Below are 22,994 nucleotides of genomic sequence, written 5' to 3' on the forward strand. Positions count from 1 at the left end.
TGTCTGATGTCCCTCCCTTCTAGGCTCCACGCACTTGTCCTTGCTCAGCCTTGGAGCGCTGCTGTGGCTGTGGTGGTTTTAGCGTATAGTCAAGGGCAGGTGTGTGGGGAAGTGTGGTGTTTATGAAGTCAAGGGTAGAAACTGGAAAAGGCAGACAAATGTTTTGGCACACGGGGCTCTCCAGGCCTGGAATAAATATGGGATGCCTTGAGAAGTGCTGCTGTGAGTTTGATGTGGTTGTGCTGATTGTGTTGGGAGAAAGAGGCTGCTAGGAAGAAGCGATGCAGTCATTAGCTGCTTCCCCTAGAAAGAGAAGGGTAATTACCTCCTAAGAAACATACAGCCTTGGAGATCTAGTAAACAAAGGAAACAGATGTTGTAATTTGGGAAAACACCAGCTGTGAAAGCTGTGGGCCCTGATTTTAGTCTATTTACTCCAAAACTGAACCCAGAGATATGGGAGACCACCAAAGCAGTCTGCAGAAAATGAAGGGGGTACCTTCAGCAGATGCCTTTCTCCACAGCTACATAGTGCAGCTCTTCTGAATAGAAGGCATTGAAGAAGCATTGAACAACTGTAGCAAGTAAAATCATTAGTATTTTCTGCCCTTCCTCAAAGCTTTTTGGAAGTCATACTTAGTTCCTTCTCAGTTGGAGCCATTAGCTGTGCCAGGACTTGGAGGTGTCATGATGAGGCTTGAACAAGAGGAGATCAATCTGTGTGACAGTGTCCCATGGTCCACAGCAGAACAGCAGCTCTCCCAAAGCCACTAGCTGGCCATGGTCAGGGTGGCATACCCAGCTCAGAGAGCAGCCTGCCGGTTTTCCCGTCTCTGCAGTCTTTGAACTTCTCCAGATCTGTTTAAATCTGCCAAAGACTTTGTTTAATTTCTCACAGTTGGTAGCACTCAGGTGGTGGAAGCTGATAGAGACTTTGCATGGACTCCCTGAGCTGCGTGACACTAATTGTCATCGTGAACAGGCTTTGCATTTGAAAGAAAGTGCTTCTCTATTCTTTACTTGATATGACCAACTCAAGAGTTGCAAAGCAGCCATGTGTATCTCTGGATCGAGCCTCAGTCTTTAATTTATGGGTATGTCATACACTTGTCAAAGATGTCCCAGAACTGGCAGTGTCTGTGCAACCTTTAAAAGATAATTAATTGCACCATACAAGAAAAAGGAGCCCTGGGTTTCAGTAATGGGCTTCAGGATTACAACAACCTGGGTTTATTTTGGGTTTTGTTTTTTTTTCTCCAGCTTTCCTTTTTACCAAATAGAAATACTTATTAAATATTCATATCACAGAAGGTGTTACGAACAAAGTAATGTCTATACCATGCGACAGGTACAACATACATGAGCAAGTCTGATCACTTTTTTCCTGTTTTGTTGATGTGTTTATGTCCTACTGACAGATTCATAACAAACATTGAATCAAAATTTGCCGGTGTTTCTTAGTCTGGCTTGCTAGTAATTAATTAGGAGAATGGTTACTAATACGTGCCGCTTAAACCAGTCTTCCAGGCAGCATTTCTCACTCTATGAGTAAATGTATTTGTAAAAACTTTTTAGAGATAGGTGGGGTCTTAAATCTGGCCCGCAATAACAGCAGGAAGAGGAAAAGCTGGGGATGCCCCTTTTATAATCACTAATTTATCTAATTGTGCTTGGCTTTTGCTGTGTTGACATTCCTGGAGGTAGCAAGAACACACAACCGGTATATTGTGATCACAAATGGCTCACAAGAGTCTATCTCCACATACATCGAATATGTTGTAAAGAAAACCCAAGGCTGGGAGTCCAGATCTCTTTCTTCGCAGTCTTGTATTTTTTTTCCTTTTCCATTTTTTTCCTTCGCTCAGTATGCTGATTTATTATAGAGCTTGCTTGCACTGGGAGCTGATGATCACTGAAAACTCAGACTTTCGTTTTGGTATGAATACCAAAGCAGAAGTTTAATTGGTATTGCCTCAAAACATAACCAAAGTTGGGAAATGCCTCAGTGCCATTTCTTTCTGACTATTCTCGGTCTTCCCGGTTATGTTCATGGTCAGAAACTCTGTGCTGCCAGTTCCTGCTGCTGTGCTTCTGGTTTCTGTGAGCATGGGTGAGAAGGGATGGGAATATTTCAGAATGATTAAAAAAAAAATATGCTACTGACCACTGTGCTTTATGATACCGTATCTGTCCCAGAAGTTTCTCTTCTTTTTTTTTTTTCTTAAAAAAATTAAATTATTTTTCTTCTTTTACAATTACGGCTACTTTGGTCTTCTTCAGTTTTAACTACAAATGCTTTTAGTGGGATTGTACAACTGAATTCTGAAATTACAGAGCTTTTCTCCAAGTTCTTTAGAATGATTTCTGTATGTTCTGCCCATCTCTGAGAGCGCATGAGTATGTAGATGAGCAGCCCCGAGGGGAGCAGGCAGCTCCCTCCCAGCTGCGCCGCGGTGCTGGAGTGCCAGTGTGTCAGGGGAACAGACAAGTAGTTGATCTTCGAAAAAAAAATGAAGGTGAACTGCTTCAGCTCTTTGGGCTTTTTTTTCGTCTCTCTGGCATATTTGGTGTCAGGAGTTGGTGACTTGTGGCCTACCAATGCGGTGCAGACATTGTTTTAATTAATGAAATGCTTGAAGTTTGTGAGCTTGATTAATAAGCTTACTTTTGAAGAAACCTAGGTAGTAATAAAATATATATCAAAGTATATTTATTTTTTATTAAAGTTATATAATAATAAAAGATAATAAAAAACTCAAAGGACCAAGAGCTGCCCACCTCCCTGGCCACGGGAGCTGCATATGGAAGTGTGGGATGCTGTGGAGCGATGGGCAGATGCTGTCTATGTAGGAGCGCTGAGGTGAGGAGTTTGCAGGTCGGAGTGACCACAAGAGTCACAGCTCTGTTGAGGGACAGGTTTGTGGCTGGGGTCCTGGGTGACCCAGCAACGCTGGTGTCAGCAGCCTGTTGGTGATTCACTTTTTGTCCTGCAGGTAGGGATTATGGAAAGTCCTTGGGCTCTTTTGCCATGCCAAGAGTCATGGGAATGCTAGGGTCAGGGATGATGGAGCGTTAGCATCTTAATTTCCCATGTGCCACATAAGGTCACAGAAAGCAGCCTCTCAGGGTCTGAAATTCCCCACGTCAGCCTCCCTTGTGCAAGGAAAGGTGTTGCTGTAGCCTGAGCCTCTGTGTTCTTCTGACTGGATCAAAACAGGTGCTTTAATTGGTGTTGACATTGTTCTTACAGGCAGCCCAGCCATGACTCACAGAAACCTGACTTCCACCAGTCTGAATGACATCTCTGACAAGCCTGAGAAGGATCAGGTAAGCTGCAGATTCAGACTTTTCTTGGTGATGCATACGGCTGGGAGCTGGATATTGGGGGAAGAGGCTCCGTACTATAAAACTAATGTGCAAGAAGAGGGTGAATGAGGTGAGTAGAGTAGTTTTGGATCCTGTGGCTGGATCCTCCACTTCCGAAGCACCAGCCCTTGAAAACTGTGGGTTAAACTTTTGCCAGACCTGAAGCAAGTCTTGCCATGTACATGACAATTTGCTGATACCCATGAGCAAGGAGGGAAAATACCCAGATACTGATGTACTGCAGATCTTCTTCCTTCTGGGAAGAGCATCTTCAGGGGATACAGCAAGGCTTTGGAGAGGAGCAGAGGTCCTACAGCATGCCAGGGCGTGAATTCACAAGAGCCATTGGGTAGATCAGGAGGATTCGAGGGATCATGTCCCTACAGCGGCAGCTGATGGGATAGAAGATGCTGCCTCACCCTGTGCGACTGCGCGTCACTTCAGAGAGGCAGCTGTGCTGCAGATAACCATGGGAGAACAGCTCCGAAATGGAGATCAGTGATAAAGTTAACATTTAGCCTTTAGCACCATGTTTCCACAAATTTGACTGATTTCTTAGACAAGGGTAATGTTTGCAGTATATCATATGGGCTGTCTTTGTGCCTGTTCTCGTCCTGTCTGCGAGTTGAAGGGTCTGAGGGGTAAGAGTGAGTTTATTTCAACTCTTAGAAAATGGGTGTCTGAATAAGGGCTCTGTGCAGATTTAAAAAAAACCTTTGTCTTTGTTCAAAAAGTGGGTTATTTTAAAAGCAAATCTGTTTCTTTCAGAGAATCATTTTTTTTTTCTTCCCGTGTCTTTCAGCATTCTCTAGTCCCATGGTTATTCTGAATGCAAGTGAGAGTTACTTTGGAAAATTATTTGGGTAATGCAGTAATGCTGGCCAGCTGAGAATTACTCTAGTCCTTCAAATGATGGCTGGCTGCAATCTTCTGTAAGTGCAAATGTGCCTTAAAGGGACACAGCAACCTAATCAATGTAGAAAAATGAGTTTATTTGTGTAAATAAATATACTTTCATGGAAAGAGAAGGTGGCCAACGTGTTTTGCGTTGATCTCGGTGTCATTTGGAGTTGTAGCGTACATCAGTATCAGTTGCAAAACTGTTCTTTCATTTCATGTACACAGCCACACCTGGGGAGAGGGTAGTATTGTAAAATAGCTTTTTTTCATTGGGCAGACTGCTACGTTTTATATTTTTAATCACATTATAATTGGGGTCTTACAGACTAGCAGAAAACAAGTCTGAACATTGCAGCAGGCTTCGTAGATCTCAGTAGTGCAAAGAGTCACAGTTTCCTCTCCTGCTGAAACGTCTCTGGACACATACAGATAATAGACTTTTTGTCTAAATTGGGTATAAAAACAGATGTTTTTGTTGTGCTAATAGTGAAATCTGTTAATAAGTCCAGTTTGGAAGTGCCTCCAAAGTTTTTAACTTTCAATGTAGATAAAGCCTGACTGTTCGTAGTGAAAACCATTACTTGAAAAATAACTAGTTCCAAAAAACCACTTAGTTAATTAGCCCGTGTCCTGCTGATGAACTTTGCACAATGGCACCCTTGTATTGTCCACCTTTTGAAGCTGGCTTGAGAAACCACCTTAGGTCTCAATTTCCGTTACTGATCGACTGCAGATCCTGTCTTGGTCAAGTTTGTGAAATTGTGGTGATGCCTGGCAACTTTCTTGAGCAGAACTTAGCATGCCACACAGGAGGCGAGGGAATAATGCATCCTGTTACAACAAGAGGAGCTGGAAAGAGAACAGCTTTTCGTGCTTCGACAGCAGGGTGACTGGCTTTCATAATTTTGGTATCCCATCTGGAAGCTTGACAGTTAATGAGGCCACGTAGTGAGGTATGCGTCTGCTGGAGAAAGAGGCTATTGCGATTTTTATTGATTTGTATGTTTAAGAACTGCAATGGGCTGCACTTGGTTTATAACAGTTGTCTGGAGCAGGACTGGGACCTATGCTCGCTGGTTTTGCAGAGATGAAGGCGAGTGTTGTGTTGCCTGTGTTTTCAAGGAAAAAAGGCTTTGAACAAACTTCTGTATACCTTCAGCAACTTCCCTGCCTACCTACATCCTTAATTTCCAGTTCTGCAACCTATAATGCTAATTGGAATGGCGCAATTAATAGTATGGTGATATTGTAGCCAGAATACTCCTTCAGTCTGTTTTTCAGTAGGTTTTTACTAGACAGAAAGACACCTGAGTAAAATTAAAGTAGATGTTCTGGATGCTCTCTCTTCAAATGGTGACGTGCTCCTCAGTAGATTTTACCCTTTTATTTCTTTTTGTTTCTGCCTCTGTCTTTCTCTTCATGGAGCAGTGCCAGTGGCCAGTGCTTTGTAGTTGCAGTACGACCTCAAGACCTCTGTTTTTTAGGTTGGCAGGGTGGGTTTTGTGATTGTGACCCCCATGACAGGGTGGAAGGGGACACAGGGCCATGCCTTAGGAGAGCTCTTGCCCTGTACGCTCATCTAGCTGGAAGCAGCTGTGACGTTTTGAAGCAGCCATAGCTTCCAGTACTTTCAGCCTACCTGGGAAAGTCCTCTTACCCAGCTACCATCCTCTGGCCCCAGTGATACTGAGCTTTCACCATCCTAGAGATGCTTGGTCTGTGCTTAGCAACAGTTCCCTCGCATACTTTTTCCTCTGTGGCATTCCCCTGTGGCTTCCCTGCTCCTTTCCCCTTGATGTTGTAAGGTCCAAGTTGAAGACTGGTGCCTCCCATGGTATGACTGATAATTCATGCTTTGGGATCATTCTCTGTGGAGCCAAACCAGGAGCAGATCTCTTGGCACGCTGCAGTTGCCTCACCACTAGTGAGTACTGAATTTTTCCATTCCATTCTGTGTTTGCAACCACTGGTGGTTTACAAGGATAGCCTTGGAGGTTAGAGGCAGCAAAACAAGCCTGGAGAAGGTCAGAAGAGGAGGGAACACTCTATGCAGAAGCGTGGCATGGTTTTGGCATGTTGTCTAATAGGCTTGGTCACTTCTCCTCCTCCTGGAGCAGGCCTGTCACTGGCAGCAGTGCTTGAGCATGGTCACCTGGACCAGGCTGCTTTCAGTGGCTCGGGTTGGGGGTGAGTTTCTTTGGATAATCCAGTTAAGGGGCAGTAAGCAGCCAGGACCTCAAAAAAAGCTAATCTGGGCTTTTGCCCAGATTGATCCCTCCCAACACAGGCACTTCTTTGAGGTGCTTGTTGTTGAGCCTGGTCTCTTGAGCTTATTTTTCAGTCCCTGCAGAGAGCTGACATTGCAGAGTTGGTTCAGGTTTCAGGTGGGCTGGTTGCCTCTTGGACAGTGGCCTTGCAGAAGAAGCCCTGCTAACGTAGACAACTCTGTAAAGGGGCATAAGCTGGGACAGATGCATTTATGCTTCCATATGTCTGTGCCATGGCAGCACCCAGCTGAGGTGGGTGCTTCTGTCCCAGCAGGACAGAGAGGTGTTCAAATGGCTTGGGATCTAGCTGAGGACATGGCAGCGGAGTGTACTAGGAAGCGCTGGACATGCTTAGCTTTTCCCTGAAGGTCTGTCAGAGAATCCTCCCAGAGGATGCTCTCTTTGAGGTTTGCAAGGGCTTGCCTTGCAGAGGGATCAGGAAAGATGCACAGTGGTGGGTGCATGGTGGAGGTGGTGGCAGTGGGATTTGCCTCCTGCAGGGACAGAGGAACAGTGAGCTATCCAGAGAAGCGAGACCAGAACCCTCAGCTTCCCTGTGGCTGAAACCTCTGTATAGCGAGGAGCCGAGCTTTGCTTTGCTACACAGATGCTGAACGTGGTTGGATATCCTGCCCGTTCAGCTCGGTGGCTTTCTCACAGGTTGCAAAGATGAGTTAGAAGACAGACAGCACTGAGCACAAGGAACAGTATTTGCAGTGGTCCCAAGACACACTGACATGGGTGGTAATAACAAGAGATAATGGTTTTATTAAAATCATACATAGAGCTCAGATTTACCTGTATTAAGTGTTGTGAGGTTGGTTCCTCAACTCTGAGAGAAGGGGTGGTTGTATGCTTACTTTGGATTTGCTTTGATCATGTTTTGTTTTTCTCTTACTCTTTGCCTTCTTAATACACTTGTAAGAGTTAATCTTCTTACTGGGTAACCGTTAAGCTCTTTCACAAAGAAAATGAACTTGGGATCCCTCTTGGGAAAAGGCTGGAGTCAGGAAAGGACAGAGGACGCTCAGGTTCTTTCCAAAGGATCAGCCGAAAAAGCGCTGCCCATCCCCTCCCTGCCAGGGTGAAGAGCCGTCAGCTAGAGGGGAAGGGGGAAAGGTTCGCTGGCTGGGCGGTGAGGGAGGAGCAGGGACACACAGCTGTACTCAAGGATGGGGATTTTCTAAAAGGTTCTCCATTGGCCTTGCTCTCTACATATGGCCTGCCCTAGCAGTAATAGTTTTGTGATAGCATTTATATATTTTTATATATATTTTTTATACATAACTTTCATCTGGATCTACTTCCTGCCCTGCCTGATGGGACAGCCGCGCACAGGCTGGGGCAGGCGCTGCTTGGAGCTGGGGTTGGAGGTAGTCAACGGATAAGACCTATGTGGTTGGCTTGTTCTTTGAAAATTTTAAGATCATTGCCTTAAGTTTTTTGGTCATCTTGTCCTCTGAAAACAATGTCAGTGTACTGCGGTTCACTAAAAAAACCCGAACAAATCTTGTCGTAACTTAAATGTCTGTTTGTTTATTCTCCCTTTCTCCTCTTGATGTGAAGTGTTTACGGACACGTGATGATTACCATCTTTAGATAATGCTTCATGGAAGATGGTGGAGTTAGCATGCATTCGTTGGCTTTGTGTCATTCATTTCTTGTATTTGAGACTGGGTGAAATAATTTTGCCATTGGAACAAGACCACATGAAATCATAAAATGACACGAAAATCTGAAAGTAATAAAGTCCTGGGTTACTTGTGAGGTTGGGTTGTCTGCTAAATTAAAAATGTCGTGTTACTCTTTTTCCCCTTTAATTTACGGAAAGCAAATGATTGTAAAGATGAAACAAGAAGAAAGACCTATTACCGAAACGCAGACTTTGCAGAAAATCTTTAATGGCAGATTACTCATTGCAAAAGTTGCATCAATAATATTGATTTGGATCTCATGCACTGGCGACAGACAAAACACACTGCCTGCGACCTCGACTGCACATAGCGGCTGCTCTTGGTAGCCTGGTTGTCACAGCTGGCGGTCTGGAAAGGGAAATTAATACGACAGTCGTTTATTGTTGATGTGGATAGCACAGAAGCTGGTCACCGTCAGTGGTGACACAGCGTGCAGGCGCCAAAGCTTTGCTGCAGTGGCTGTGCTGCTGTCGGTACGGTGTTTGCCTGCATGGGATGGGTTGTAGAGAGCATCCGCAGGCAGCAGCAAGCCACAACTTCTGGTTGAGCAAAAGTACGTGTATGCTCACGGAGAGACAGTCAGCCTCTGTCTGCTCTTCTGTTGTTATTTTGGGGCATTGGGATCTGCTGGCGGTCACCAAAGCCTTAACAAAGCTTTTTGCCTGCCAGGTTCCCCACTGAGCTCATGGGATAAAAAGCCCTAACGGGATATTTAATGGTGTCTACAAGAGGGGAAGGTTTGTGGGGGAAGAAGTTAAGAGGGGAAGACAGCATTTCACTGCTCAATAAACGTGCTGTCTTGCAGGAGGTGTGACAACTGAAAAACAAGAAGGGGAGCTCCAAAGAAAGCCTTCCCTTCCAGCCTCCAGCCTGTGTGGGAAGCTTGCCCTGCAGCTGAACAAAAGGCGTTTGATCCATTCCTCCTGCCCTTCTCTGATCTGCCAGCAGTGCTGAGCACCCAGACAGCTGCGCGTCATTCAAGGGTTTATTATTTATGAATAGTGAAGTCAGGTACTTTGTGTGAAGCGGCAACTCTCTGCCGCGAGAATGACGGCTTGATTCCTTCTGCCATGTCACACTGAGATTGCAAAAGAGACCTCTCCCACGTCCTGAGCATCTTGCAGAAGATGCCAAGGCCCTGGCTCAAACCGCTCTGGTGATAAATAGCTTCAGCAAAGGCCACCAAATTGTGATTTTGCTGTTTTATCATGTTTTTGCTTTGGGCTTGTTTAATGTTTTGGCAGTTTGTTAAAGATAATTAGGGAAGAGGAGGGGTGTTCCCTTCCATTGTGTTTCTGTTGGCAGAACGCTGTTCTGAGGTAGCAGTGTGGAGAGGCGATTTGCCTTCATTTGTCTTGTTTTATGAGGCGTTGGCTGCAGTTAATGTTCTGGTCATTTGCAGCGAGATAGACAAGCAGAAGCAGCGGCACTTTTGGATGATTTATTTCTCTTTTCTGTTTTCCAATTAATAAATCAGCATCTGGGCTTCCTGCTCTCTCCTGGGCTCTGAGCTCTCTATTGCCAGATCCGTCGGTGGTACCAGAGCGGTGTCTGAGAGACCAGGACTTCTTGTGGCAGGAGAATTCCTCCAGCTCTCGAAGGGCGAGCTGTTTGCTCAACTTCTTCTCTGACACCATCTGATTCCAAACTGAAAGACCCAACAAAGGTTTCTTGATGTCCTGGTTTTGGCTGTGGGATAGAGTTCATTTGCTTCTTGAACAGTTAAAAAAAGACAACCTTGTGGTTTATGCTAATCTGGTCCACAGCAGAGATGGGTCTAGAAAAAGCAGGTGCTTCTGGTGGGCTATCCAGCAGGCTGGGGAAGGTGAAGGGGATGTACGCGTGTTTGTGCATGTAGATCGTTCAACCACATAGAGTTAGAAAAGATCGGATGCTTCTGCTGGTTGAAGTGCACCTTAGCCAAGTTATGCATCTTCTGTATATTTACTGCACATAAGCTTTTCTGATATATTTATATGTCTCGGCCGCTTGGTAGTTTGGATTGCTCTTACCTGAACTCCAGCCAGCTTGCAAGTACTGCCTTTGTTGAAGAGGGTGCCCAGAACAGGGCTATGGAAGAGAAGTGGTGGGCAGCGGTTTGCTCTGCTGGGGATCAGGTGAAGGTCTGTGCCGCGGCATCCCGTACTTCACGCTTTATTGCTGGTGGCATCCCACGCTCCAGTCTGATTTTCTTTTTATTAAAGGCTCATCTGCAGGTCAGAGGGGTTGTCAGGGCAATTATGCCATGCTGCAAGTCCACGTGGCAGACCCACAGGCTGCACCAGCTGGAGCCGCCGAGCTGGCTGACCCATACTGATGAGAAGTGATCCTTTTGCTGAGTACAAGCTGTGTACACCAGGAGGTCGGGGGGGTTCCACGCAGCCGACTGGTGTGGCTACACTGGCAGCACTTCTACATGTGGGTTATGCCTACATCTGGAACGCTGGCTTTGTGCTCCCGACCGCCTGGCTCTTCACCACCCATTCCTCTGCTGGTGCAGGTACCACCACTGCCTGCCCAGCGCTAGTCTTACTTTTCCATTCTCTCTTACTTCCAGTGCACATTGATAGGATTTTTTGGTGTGGTTTTCATCTTTCTGGCCGGTTTCAGACTACGCTGCCATGCACTGGCTTGCAGTTGTAGTATCTGAGTCACAAGTGCTTCAAGGGAATGTTTATAAAAGCGTCCCCACATGATTAATCTGTGGGAATATCAGTGGCCTTCTTATACTTGGTATTGCTTAAGCCGTGTTTGGGCTGAGCTCTCCTTTGGCAGCGTACCTTGGAGTTTCACTCTGCTGGTCCCATGCAAGACATCCCAAACCACAGCGTGCCTGCAGCCGCGTCCTTTCTCCGTTGGAGCAACCTTTTTGGGACGACAAGGCTTTAATCCTCTTCACAACGCCCAGGGGACGGTTTGTCATTTATGGTGTTAGAGCTGGGATCGTTAGCTCTTGATTCACGTAGCCTTAATAATCTGAAAATATTTGACATTATTTTCTCAGCCTTATCTGTGAATGAGAGTGATTGAGAGGAGTCAAGTACAGCCTCTGTCAGCCCCTTTGTGGCTGTAGTGCAAGTGGGCTGTAGGAAGCTGGGGACATTCCTGCTGCTGTTCCCGCTTCTGTCCCTCCTCCCGTGGGAAATCCTTTGGTCGTACTCTGTTAAAATGTCCTTGGCAGCTCCAAATGGCTGAATCGCTAGGACTTCTTTAGTGCTTAAGGTGTAAAAATAAAAGGGACATTTACGGAAAAATCTGTTCTATCAGGGAGCTGTTATTACTGAGCTGATGCAAGAGCATATAGGAAATGAATATATGCTGATATAAGGGGAGTTTCCTGACTTGACATTATCTTCGCTTTCAAAGGGCTTGTATATAGGACAAAACCCAGCTCTGAATGAATATGGTCAGTCAGAGAGAGGCACAAAACCCTTGTTATTTGTTGTGGTGTGTGCAGTGTTTATTCAAACCGGTGTTTCCATATCAACAGGGCATCTGTGCCAAAGCCAGCTCTAAAGCTAAAAAAGAAATTGGCCTTGTTGAGAGAAACCCTCCTGCCTTTCCCGGGGGAACGATGGACGGGAAGGGCACCGATGGGATCCCACTGTTTGGAATGAAGTCCAGTGATTAATGGTGGGAGTGATTCGCTGCTTTTCCTGTTTGAACGTCTCCCCATCTCTGCAGTCACCAGCAGATATTCCTAATTTTTAGGTCTGTCAGCCTGGATGACCTACTTTCACTCCATGGAGCTCCAATGGAACTGACTGTCTTCCAGCACAGATCACTGCCATCTTTCTAAAGGAAAGGAAAAGTTTCTAGGAAGTTTAGTTACATGGAATTTCATTTACTTTGGTCTTTTTTCTTGATGCAGAGAGCAGTTTTGCTTGCGTGGGTTCTCCCCGCAGTGTATCAGCAGCGCGCCTCTAAAGCATTCCTGGGGAATGGAGTTCTGTACACAGACAAAGCCCAGAGCACTGGAGGTGTCCCCTGAGGTACACATTCATGAGATAATTTATGGGGAGGTAATCTTAAACGTATACGTGAGCAGATACAGAAAAACAGAGAGACAGAGGCAGGTTCAAATTCCTGGGGGAATTAACCTTGCTTGAGCACAAAAGCTCTGTGTGTCTGCGCTCAAGTGTGGGAACCCCCTGATGAAACACGACGCTGTGATGAGGTGAGCACACATAACCCCGTGCAGAGTAAACAGAAGGTAGGGTGAATTTTTAAAAAAGGCTTTTGTTAAATAATGCAGCCGTCACCTCTTCTTTCCCCCCTGCCTCGTATCTGTGGAGGGGTTTCTTTGTTCGTGCTCTCGGGCAGCTGCGTGCCACCTGCCAGGTTGGAAGATCATGGAATCACAGAACGGTTTGGGTTAGAAGGGACTTTCAAGATCACAGAATCACAGAATGGTTTGGGTTGGAAGGAACCTTCAAGACCATCTAGTGCAGCAGGGACACCTGCCGCGAGACCCGGTTGCTCCAAGCCCTGTCCCACCTCCCCTAAGGTCCCCCCATGTTGCGCTTGGCTTTCATGTAACAGGAATTTGGGAACTGGATCCTGTTTCCTGTGATCAGGGACCGTTAAACCTTCCTTTAGTTACACAAAGCACCACATATGCGGTTAGGTTTGTGATGGTTAATCTGTATGATCAGTGTTTAAGAGATGCATTTAGTGGGTTTGAGTTTTGCTGCATGGTGAGCTAAGTAGGAGGAGCCAAAAAATCATATCCAACCCTTCATGTGGATTCCTCCCCTCCTCGTCATCCCCACATCAAGCCCTGGCTGTTTTTAATACTGTAGTGCTGGAGGTTGTCGAATATAGTGAACTTAGAAATGACAGAAAGAAATGCAGCAGAGCCGAAAGGAGCAAACTGTAATGGAGTCTGTTGGAGATGCTCAATATAATCTAGGGGTCTTCAGCTTGGAAAAGTGTGGCCTGGGGAAGAGTAGGGAGATTTGTGAAATGATGAAGGGCATAAAGAAGAAGAGGGGTGGAACATCTTCCTCGCTGGATGAGGTAGCCCTGGTAGTGTTGCTTTCCCGGAGCAGGACTGCCAAAAACGGCCTTCCTGGGCTTTTAAGCAAAAGCATGGAAACTGTATTTTAGATATTTGCCAGCTAGATAGTGTTATCGATGTCTCACGCCAGTGGTGTTTGCTTTGATCGCTCAGTTCCACTGATGCTAGCAACTAAATGCTGCTAATGGGAGGGGGAATTCAAGCTGGCACTGAGTATCATAGAATCATGGAGTGGTTTGCGTTGGAAAGGACCTTTGAGACCCTCCAGTTCCCACCCTCTGCCACAGGCAGGGACACCTCCCATCAGCCCAGGCTGCTCCCAGCCCCGTCCAGCCTGGCCTTGAGCACTGCCAGGGATGGGGCACCCACAGCTGCTCTGGGCAGCCTGGGCCAGCACCTCGCCGCCCTCACGGTGAAGAACTTCTTTCTCATACCTGATGTAAATCTCCCCTCTCACAGCTTAAAGCCATTCCCTCTTGTCCTATCACTACAGGCCCCTGTAAAAAGCCCCTCTCCAGCTTTCCTGACGGCCCCTTTAGGCACTGGAAGGTGCCGTAAGTTCCCCCGGAGCCGCCTCTTCTCCAGGCTGACAGCCCCAGCTCTCAGCCTGTCTGCGCAGGATCCTGCGTGGCTGGAGGAAGGTGGGTTATGAAGTTTTAGTACCTGTTCGTAGCTTCCCTTGGTGAAGTCAGTGGATGGCCCTTTCATTCTGATTTTGTTTTATTAATGTTATTGTAAGGATGAGACGACAAGGTTTATTAGTTGTCTCCTGTATCTATGTAATGGCTTTAGACCTGAGTAACATTTTGCTTTGATTTTTCCTTTTGCTTTAAGCATGTGAGGGCTTCCCTGCTGCAAACTCAGCAGACACTATTAGGTGAGGACAGCAGGGATATCCCACAGAGGCAACTGCTTTGCCCATAGCCGAAAAGCTCAACCCAGTCACAGCCTCCCACATCTCTGACAGGTTTTCTTTTGTCCCAGCCCTCCTTTCACTTAGGGCTGATTTTTCAAACAGGGCGTAGCTGCGAAAGCTTTAAGTTGTGTAAAATAAGGATAAGATGGCATGCAAATGGGCTAGCTGTATCCCATCTCCATTGATCGAGATGACTCTCCCCATGCAACCTGGCATGTAAGTCCAAGCAGTGCACGTCGAGCGAGTAGCCCAAGTCAGCAGGCACCGAGCATGGGGCTCGGTGCGCCGAGATGTCCTGTGCGGAGGCACGGTAGTTGCTGCTGCCGTATGGCACGCTGCAGAACTAGGTCCCCAAAGGGCAAGTGATTTCACCTTTTGTAGGCTTGTAACCTCAGTGTCAAAGGAGGCTGTTCCCAAATAGGTGGTGTGTTTCACTTGAACTCCAGCTCACACAGCTGGAGGTTTTTGTTTGGTAACTCTTCCTTAGGCTATGGGTGATCAAATATGACTATGACACATAAGGGCAAACGGATTCTTCCAAAGATCCGTGCCAACATGTTCCTTGCAGGCTGTTCTGCAATGGCTGGAGCAACATTACAGTAACGTGACTAGCTAAAGGGCTTCTCAAATTTTAGTGCTGTATCATGGATTTTTGGTTAGCTTTGTGTTTCTGATGCTTCAGCTAATGACTCATTTAGTGGAGTTTTCACTTGCCTTGGGTGTTCTCTTGCGTTGGACAAGCCTGCAAACTGCTTGGCAGGGTGTGCCAGGGTCACGGGCAGGAGCCATGCGTTTGTTCAGCCAAGTGCTCCTTTTCATCGTCTCTTGCTCTTGGTTATTGGGCAGCTTTGCTGTTGGGTGTACTAGGTGCTCCCAAAAGAGAGGAAGAAGCTTCCCATCCTTTAAAAACAAAGTTGTTGCTGAGTGATTTAGGAAAATCAGCCTAGTTCGGTCCCTTAAATTGCTTTTCAATATCTTGCCAGGATAGGGGCACGTAACTAACCTGGGCGCTCTCTTGGCCCTGGCAGCTGCAGTCACTCCTTGCTGCTTCCCAGGGCTGTGAGCTGGCCTCTTGATTTTCCTTTACACCTGCATTTCAGGCTGGAAACTACAGCGGTTGGGAGCTGCTCCACAGGCTGCACAGCAGTCTCCTCTGCAGAGGCAGCAGCATCTGTGAGACGGCAAGGCAGACAGGTCTGCAGCACAGTAACATGCCCGAGAGCAAAGGAACAGATGCAATGAGAGCCCTGCATACTTGGGAATTGCTTTCATTTCCAATAAATCTTAAGTGATGCTGATGATAACAGAGTGTTAAAATACATTTAGGGAAATTGCAATTTTCAGGTTGCCATGCCTGTTTGCCAGTAGAGTGTTGGAGATCTGTGCCCTCTAACGTAACATTAGTGGTCAGGTTGGAACGATGCTCTATTTAGCAGAGTGCAGGGAAAGGGAGTATAGTGCTTCCAGCTGCTTGGCCTCCCTCCCTCCCTGCTGAGGTGCTGCTGAGGGCTCCAATCTTTCTGAAGCTCCTTCGGGGAATGGTTAAAAATGGACTGTAAGTGCTGATTGCACCCTTCCCATCACCTGTCTGATAAATGATTTAAGAAAGTGGTGCCGCAAAAGTCATTTGGAGCAAAAAATCCACGATAATGATAGCTTTTCAAAATTAGTCATGCTGTTTTGATGTGCTGGGCAGAGGGGAGGCAGGGGGGGGAAAAGGGCCGGTCCTCTCGGCCTCGGGAGCTGGTCAGCTGCCTGAGCTCCTGCTTGTTGGTTCTAGTTCAGAAAGGCACCTGGGTGTGAGCCAACACTGTGCTTGTTCTGCAAGATGCACAAGCACGTGACCAACCTGTTCAGCAAAGTTGACCGTTTATTGTGGATTTGCTGCCTTCCCGTTATTTTTTTATTTCCAGTTTCCTCCATAGCACTATTGTGGAAGAACTGGTTGCACTTTTCCAGGCTTCCTCCACAGAGTTCCTTGATGCTTATTTAATATTTTCTCTGGTGGTAATCCTGACTGAAGTGTGCAAGAGTAGGATTGTTCCAGCAGTTTTCTTCCTGCTGAATCAAGTCATGCCTTTTCATGATTTTTTTTTCCTGATTTTCTACTTCCTTGAGTTGCCTGGCAAAGCTCATTATGGATTTGTAGCCCAGTTTAGTGTTACCCCCCGCTGATGTTTCTGGCAGTACATCCTCCCTCACCATTCACTCTTAGCCAGAGCAACACAGAGCATCTCCAAGGATCATTCAGGGTGAGAGGTAGGGGGTGGGAGCCAACTAAGGGCAGGATTTTTCAAAAGCCTTCAACTTCAAATTAATTCTGCCACTGCTGAAGTTAAAAACAAAGCCGTCTCGGATCTGAGGACACTCAGCAATCCCTCCCTGGCTGCGAGGATGCAGCCTGAGTGCTAAGCTGCACAGAGGGGTGCGTATGAGGTGAGGGCAAAGATGCCCCCACCAGAGTGGCCAAGGCTGCAGGAGCTTGGCCGGTGCTGCAGAGAGGGCTAGGGGTACGAGCAGTGCTGCTCGCATCGCCCTGCCGTGCCGTGATAACAACCTAGCAGAAAGGCAGTCCTCTGCCAGCCTGAAGAGATTTCCAGTGCCAGGAAGGTACCGGAAAAGAGGCAGGAGAGGCTGTTTTTTAAAACTCAGCTCCTGCAGTGTTCTCCCGTTATCAAATCAGAAGCAATCGATGACATTTCTACATAGTTAAACTTGGTTCATATTTTGTCAGCTAAAGGATGCATATTTATAGAATCATAGCATCACGGAATGGTTGGGCTGGAAGAGACCTTGAAGACCCTCCAGTTCCCACCCGCTGCCATGGGCAGGGACCCCTCCCACCAGCCCAGGCTGCTCCCAGCCCCGTCCAGCCTGGCCTTGAGCACTGCCAGGGATGGGGCACCCACAGCTGCTCTGGGCAGCCTGTGCCGGCGCCTCACTGTCCTCATGGTGAAGAACTTCTTCCTGATATTGAATCTAAATTTACCCTCTTTTAATTTAAAACCATTCTCCCTTGTCCTGTTGCTACAGGCTCTTGTAAAAAAGTCTGTCCCCACCTTACAAGGCCTCTTAGGTACTGGAAAGCCCCTCTGAGGTCTCCCCAGAGCTGCCTCTTCTTGTCGCAGAGCCCCTTGAGCCTGCCCATGTTCACTGTGGTACAGCTACAGCAGCAGATGCAGAGAGGAGAGGAACAACCTTCGGGCTGTAAGGAACTATTTTTAGCGTGAAGCTGTAGCTGTGCTTTGGGAGGAGACATATAAATGAAAGTCACACTGGCTGATGGGAATGATGCTGGTCAGTACGTTTCTTCTGGCACTCTGGTTTAGTGGCGGTGAGCATGGTATTGGACCTCGGATACCATCTGGATGCCTTGGGAAGGATTGCTGGAAATTAATAAATACAGCTGTATAGGTTGTCTTCTTATCTTGCTTTCCTGCAGTTTTGAGCCCAGTGTTCGGTAACAGATGCTTTGCTGCGTTCCTAGAAGTGCTGCTTCTATTGTGACTGACATCCCAATGATGCTTTCCTGGCTCGTGGATTCACCTTACGTTGGCTCCTCCATTGCTGCTCTCAGACTTGAGGCTCCCATAGCTTATGCAGTGCGCAGACAGCCCCCAGAAGGACCCAAGGTGTCGGGAGCGGAATGTCTTCCTCTGTGCCATCTCCCTTGCCAAGTCAGAACGTGGCTCCCTGCGTATCCCGGTGCAGGCACTGGGGTAGCTGTCCCTAGATCCAGTGCACAGAGCTTGTTTCCACCCTGCAGTGACAGGCTGCCTGAGGTGATGCTGTGTCGACTGCAACACATGGCAGTTGGGTGTAGGGGTGCTGGAGAAGGCAGGAGAGGCCATGATACACCATGGTTAAAGCCACAGCTAACAGTGGGCTTGCCACAAATGAAGAGTCAAAACTCCAAATATGATGAAGAATAGGGATATTCCCGTGTGCTTTTCTTATTCATCAGGCAGCAAAAATTGATAGGAAATCCTGCTGAATACTTAATTTTTTAATATGATACAATATAGTAAATAACTGCATTGTTTTGCTTTGAGATACAACCTTTGTTTTAAAACAAAAAAGTCAAGTTGTGTTGGTTTTCAGATAGACTAAAATCTAGATCTTAGGTATGAGAAAGCTTGAAGATGAGCAGTGCAATGGTACTGGTGTATGCTCATGACAGCTTCACCAGCTCCCTTTGTCATGTTTCTGGCACAGCTGTTGTCACTGTCAATGGAAAAAAAGGCAAAGATGTAGAAAGAGAGTGGAGGAACACTAGAAAAAGCACCACCACCACCAGAAAAGCTCAGGTAACAACTCAGGCTTATGTTACTGAGGAGAAGGGAGCAGTCAAAGAACATAAAAGTACAAAGAAGGAATAAGGCTAGAAGGGCATCACAGGAAGGATGTGTTGAAATAACCTCGGTGAATCAGAAAATCAGGTTACTAGAGTGATCAGAAGGAAATTTTGGTGTCTTAGTTGCATTTCTTTTACTACAAAATACCTGCTGAAATACGTGTGTTCTTCATACACTGTCATCTCTGTTTACCTGGGTGCCCTTCAGAAGAATCTGTCCTTTTCCGACAATGATTTTGATCTTGTATTCAATACACTCCCTCACCATCCTTTAGAAAGGGTAACCGGACCCTTTTGGGGAGTAAACAGCTGATTGGAGCAAGCCTGCCAGCTGCCTTGGTTCCTTTTCCCAGGTGGTCTTTCTACCTCTTCAACAGAAGAGATGGATATCTTCATACTTTTATCCATGCGGCACACAGGGCCTTGCTGCTGCCGTGACAGTGCGTTGCCTCCAAATTGTGTCTTAGCCAAGATGTTTTCCCCCAAACCCCTGTTTTAAAACATTAGCAAATTTCTAAATGTTTGCTCTTTCCTTGCTTTCAAACATGACTCTCAGGAAAACCAGAGAACAGACTGGTCGTGAGATGGAAGTTTCCCATGGTGTGGTGAGGGTTGTTTTGATGAGTCTTGTGTTGGTGGTCTGGGCAGAGGTGGGATTTCGTATCTCTTGGAGGTGGTTGGGGGAACCCCCACAACATGCCATCTAGAAAAGGGGACTGAGTGTCCTCATCAGTGAACAGTTAACGCAGAGCCACCATCGTGAGCATCTGGAGGGGCTTCCCTATGCCACCCAGCCCTCCCTGGTGCAGGACCCATGCAGAGGCCAGGTGTCCTGCTCACAACCATGGACTTCCTCATCTTCCCCTACTCCCCACTCCCATACCTGGTGCTTTTATTTTCCTTGAAAACCCTCTGTGATTTCTCTTGTCCTCATGGATGCGCCTTCTCACATCACTTCTTCCCAAGGCTTTCTCTTCCTTCAGATGTTTGAGAGGTGAGGGATGTCGTAGCCATCCAGCATCATTCTGTAGAAGGGATTGAGAAGGGACTTTCTCCTGGACAAAAGGTCTCTGATGGTGGCACATGTTCCTCTGTCCCGCTTTGGCTGTGCCTTGCTGTGTGCTCCGAGGGCAGCAGCCTGTGGGAGGGCTGAGGGCTTGGGCAGTCATGGTGGGAAGCTGTAATGAGCCAGTCTCTCACCTAGACAATTAATGAGACCGTTAGCAGAGTTTCAAAACCAGCACTCCTGCAACTTTTGCCCGGTGACTCCTCATGCACTGGCCTGCACGGGCAACAGGATCAACAGCTTTGGACAACCTCAAGCAAATTTTAGATGAAAGCAGACGCTACAGGCTAGGAAACATGCTCCTCAAAGCCTGTGCTAAGTCTTTCTCTTAGAACTGGAAGAGACATGTACACAGTGAAATGCAGGTGCCCAGCTCCTGGCGTCCATCCTTCCTGGGTCAGTTTTCCTCAGGCCAGTCGTTTCTGTAGCAGCAACTGCAGAACCTGGAGTTGCACTTCCATGCATAAAAAGTGCCTGCCTGTCCCTGTCAAGCAGGTGGCTGGGCAGCGAGGTGCTGCGGTACTTTTTCCTGGCACCATGCCCACATCTGCCCATCTTCCTCAGTGCTGCATACCTTTCCCCCCCCCCCAGATAACACCATCTCAGGTCTGTGAACAGCAACAGCTGTTCCAAGGGGCATAATCTTCTCAGAATCATCTTGGCTCCAAGCACCACTGTCAACATTGTGCTTCTGGGGCTGATCTTCTTAGCATTTGTATCTCTGTAGACTCTGTGGGGATGGTACACATTGACCAAAGATAGATTCTGGCCGAGGAGGAAACATGGGTGAAAACCGGGTAAATATTATCGCGCGTTCCTGTTTGTGTGCCTAACAAAATTCAGTTTTCTTTTCTCTCCTCTTTCACTGATGCAGCTGAAGAATAAATTCATGAAGAAATTGCCCCGTGATGCTGAGGCCTCCAACGTGCTGGTTGGGGAGGTGGACTTCCTGGAGAGTCCTTTCATTGCTTTCGTCCGGCTGCAGCAGGCGGTCATGTTGGGCGCCCTGACCGAAGTCCCCGTGCCCACCCGGTAAGAGAACTCAGCCCCCAGGCAGGGGAGCAGGAGTTGGAAAGTGCACTTCCACCTTTTAAACTAAAACCACCGGGCCATAAGAAGACATTCTCTGTTGCTTTCCATCACATGACATGCCTAATGGTCAGGATTATTGGTTTAAAATAACAAAACTCACTGTAGCCGCTTAATAATTTTCAGGTCTTGAATTTGGTTGTAAGATATGAGCTGCAAAATGAACAAACACAAGCACCAACTTAATAGCTTAGCAGTAAAGGGCACTGCTGGTATGAAATTTAACTGCTGGGGCTTTTTTTCTGCCCCTTATGATTCCACCCCCCCGCCACCAACACACACTGTACATAGCTCAGATTCCCTGTGCACGTTTTTGCAGTACGTATTTTTCCTCTTATACTCACACCAGATGAACAACGTAATTCTGGCCCTACTGGGGCAAACAAAAAGTCAGATAAACCGAGGCATACAGTTATTTCAGGGTGGTCACACTATGTATCGCTTTGTAGTGCATAATGATTAAGAGAAAAACATCGTATCAATATTTTATTTATTGTGGATCATGTTGCAGATTAATCTTGAGTCTCACAAATATGAATATATCTCATGTTCTTAAATATTGGAATTCACTGCTTGAATACGCGTAACGGTCTGTACAGTGAGTGTATATATCTACCAGAACAGCAAAGCTGAAGTCCTGCTTGAATTCTTAGCAATATCACCCTTAGTTGTACAATTGCATCTTGTTTATCATGTGACATAGTAGAGAAAAATGATCGGGATAGATGTCCAGGACATGCGCGTCAGGATAGGCGTACGGAACTGCTGTACGTGAGCACGATGTAGTAGTACACAACAATGCCTCACTGAGGTAAGAACTGTAAAAATGATTGGTGTTAAAAGGCAATGAGGTGCACAAAGAACGGAGCAGGGCAGAGTTTCAGTGAGAAGGGTGGGAGGTTGGTTTGCAGTGTCCCCTTTCAGCTCCACACGGGGCTCAGCACCGCCTTGTTCCTCGGCGCTGCTGCGCACCTGGGCTCTGGCATGCTTTTAGTATCAGCTTACAAAGGGTTTACTTGGCATTTTGTTTGCGATTATGGAGTTCATGTTGCACCTTTCACATCGCTAATATGCAAATAGGTGTTTTATGTGAACGGTTTCAAGGGCTTTCGATACAGAGTGAAAGGTGTGATTTGAATAATGTCTAGAGGGTTTGAGGCTACATTAAGTAATATTTTGTAGGAAGAGATGTAGTACCATGACAAAAGCACATGGCTAGTGCATTACTGATACTGGAATGGATCACAGCCATTGTATGGAGTAAAAGTTACATGGTTGTTGTAACCTGGGCTTTATTTCCATGTACAAAACAAAGGGAAAAGATGATCTAGTTTTGCTACTTGTTTAATTGCCTTCTAGTAACGCAGCAGTGTTTGTATTTCTTATAGTTTCATTAAGCAGCTCCCTACAATAACCACATCGACAACTGTTTGCAGACACTGGATATTCTGGTAGTATGGACAGTTTTGAGGGTAGGGATTATTCTGGAGTATAGGGACATGAAAGGGGCTTTATTTTATGAAAGGTTATTCTTCATTCCCCAGCATTCCTGAGCTCTGTATACGTCAGTATTTCAGTGTTGAAGTTTAATCCACTTACTCTTTTTTTTTTAAACATGTCTCCAAATGCTTTTCAGCAGATGTAAAATTAGGTATTGTTTGTTTTAGTAGTGGGAGCCAGGAAGTTAGATCTAGGATTGCTGAACGACCTCATTACTCAGTAGCATTAATCAAGACAATATGTTCTTCCATGCCAACAATTTTTCCAGGAAATACTATTATCCATTTGCTGTCCACCAAACCAAATGCTACCCTAATCAAAGCAGGGAGGCTTATTAGATGGCTTTTGTGAGTAATGAAGAGCCATTTGCAGAGGCTGCATCCTGTGAAATTCAATCAAGGAAATCCCGTCAGGGCCCAGACGAGCTATGAGGGAGCGTCTCCTCGGTCTGCGCTGACTCTCGGCCATCTCATGCAGTATGCGTTCCTGCTGTGGACATGCACTTCACAGCCACAGACTCCACAAGATGCTGGAGCTGGAGCCTTTGACTTGCTCCCCCAGCACCTCTCCCTTGGGGCTTCTTTTATTTTGTTAAGTTACCAAGTTCCTGGTAAAATTGTCAAAACCATGCCATCAAAACTAGGCAGTGCAAAACCACCTGGGGTTTTGAAATGAACACAAGCTAGTGCTTCAGCGCTGTGGGTTGCTGCAGGATTATGGTTACCCAGTCTATCAAGTCACCATGGCATGACCTGCATCTGTCTCTGTCTTTAGAAAGTAGCAGGTTGTTTCTGTGTGGAACAGGCGGGGGGTTAAACACCC

General features: G+C 46.6%; 1 protein-coding gene across 7 annotated transcripts in view; it reads left to right on the forward strand.

The window, feature by feature from the left end:
• SLC4A4 (solute carrier family 4 member 4) overlaps window positions 1-22,994 on the forward strand; it is a 235,793-nt gene that overhangs the window by 158,781 nt on the left and 54,018 nt on the right. For all 7 annotated transcript variants that reach the window (XM_040586303.1, XM_040586294.1, XM_040586313.1 and 4 more), the window contains 2 exons: window positions 3,251-3,327; window positions 20,458-20,615. In XM_040586303.1, the coding sequence (XP_040442237.1) occupies window positions 3,251-3,327; window positions 20,458-20,615 (235 nt within the window). The remainder of the gene's footprint in view (window positions 1-3,250; window positions 3,328-20,457; window positions 20,616-22,994) is intronic.

This window comes from Falco naumanni, chromosome 1 (genome assembly GCF_017639655.2).
Source record: "Falco naumanni isolate bFalNau1 chromosome 1, bFalNau1.pat, whole genome shotgun sequence".
Classification (NCBI taxonomy): Eukaryota; Metazoa; Chordata; class Aves; order Falconiformes; family Falconidae; genus Falco; species Falco naumanni.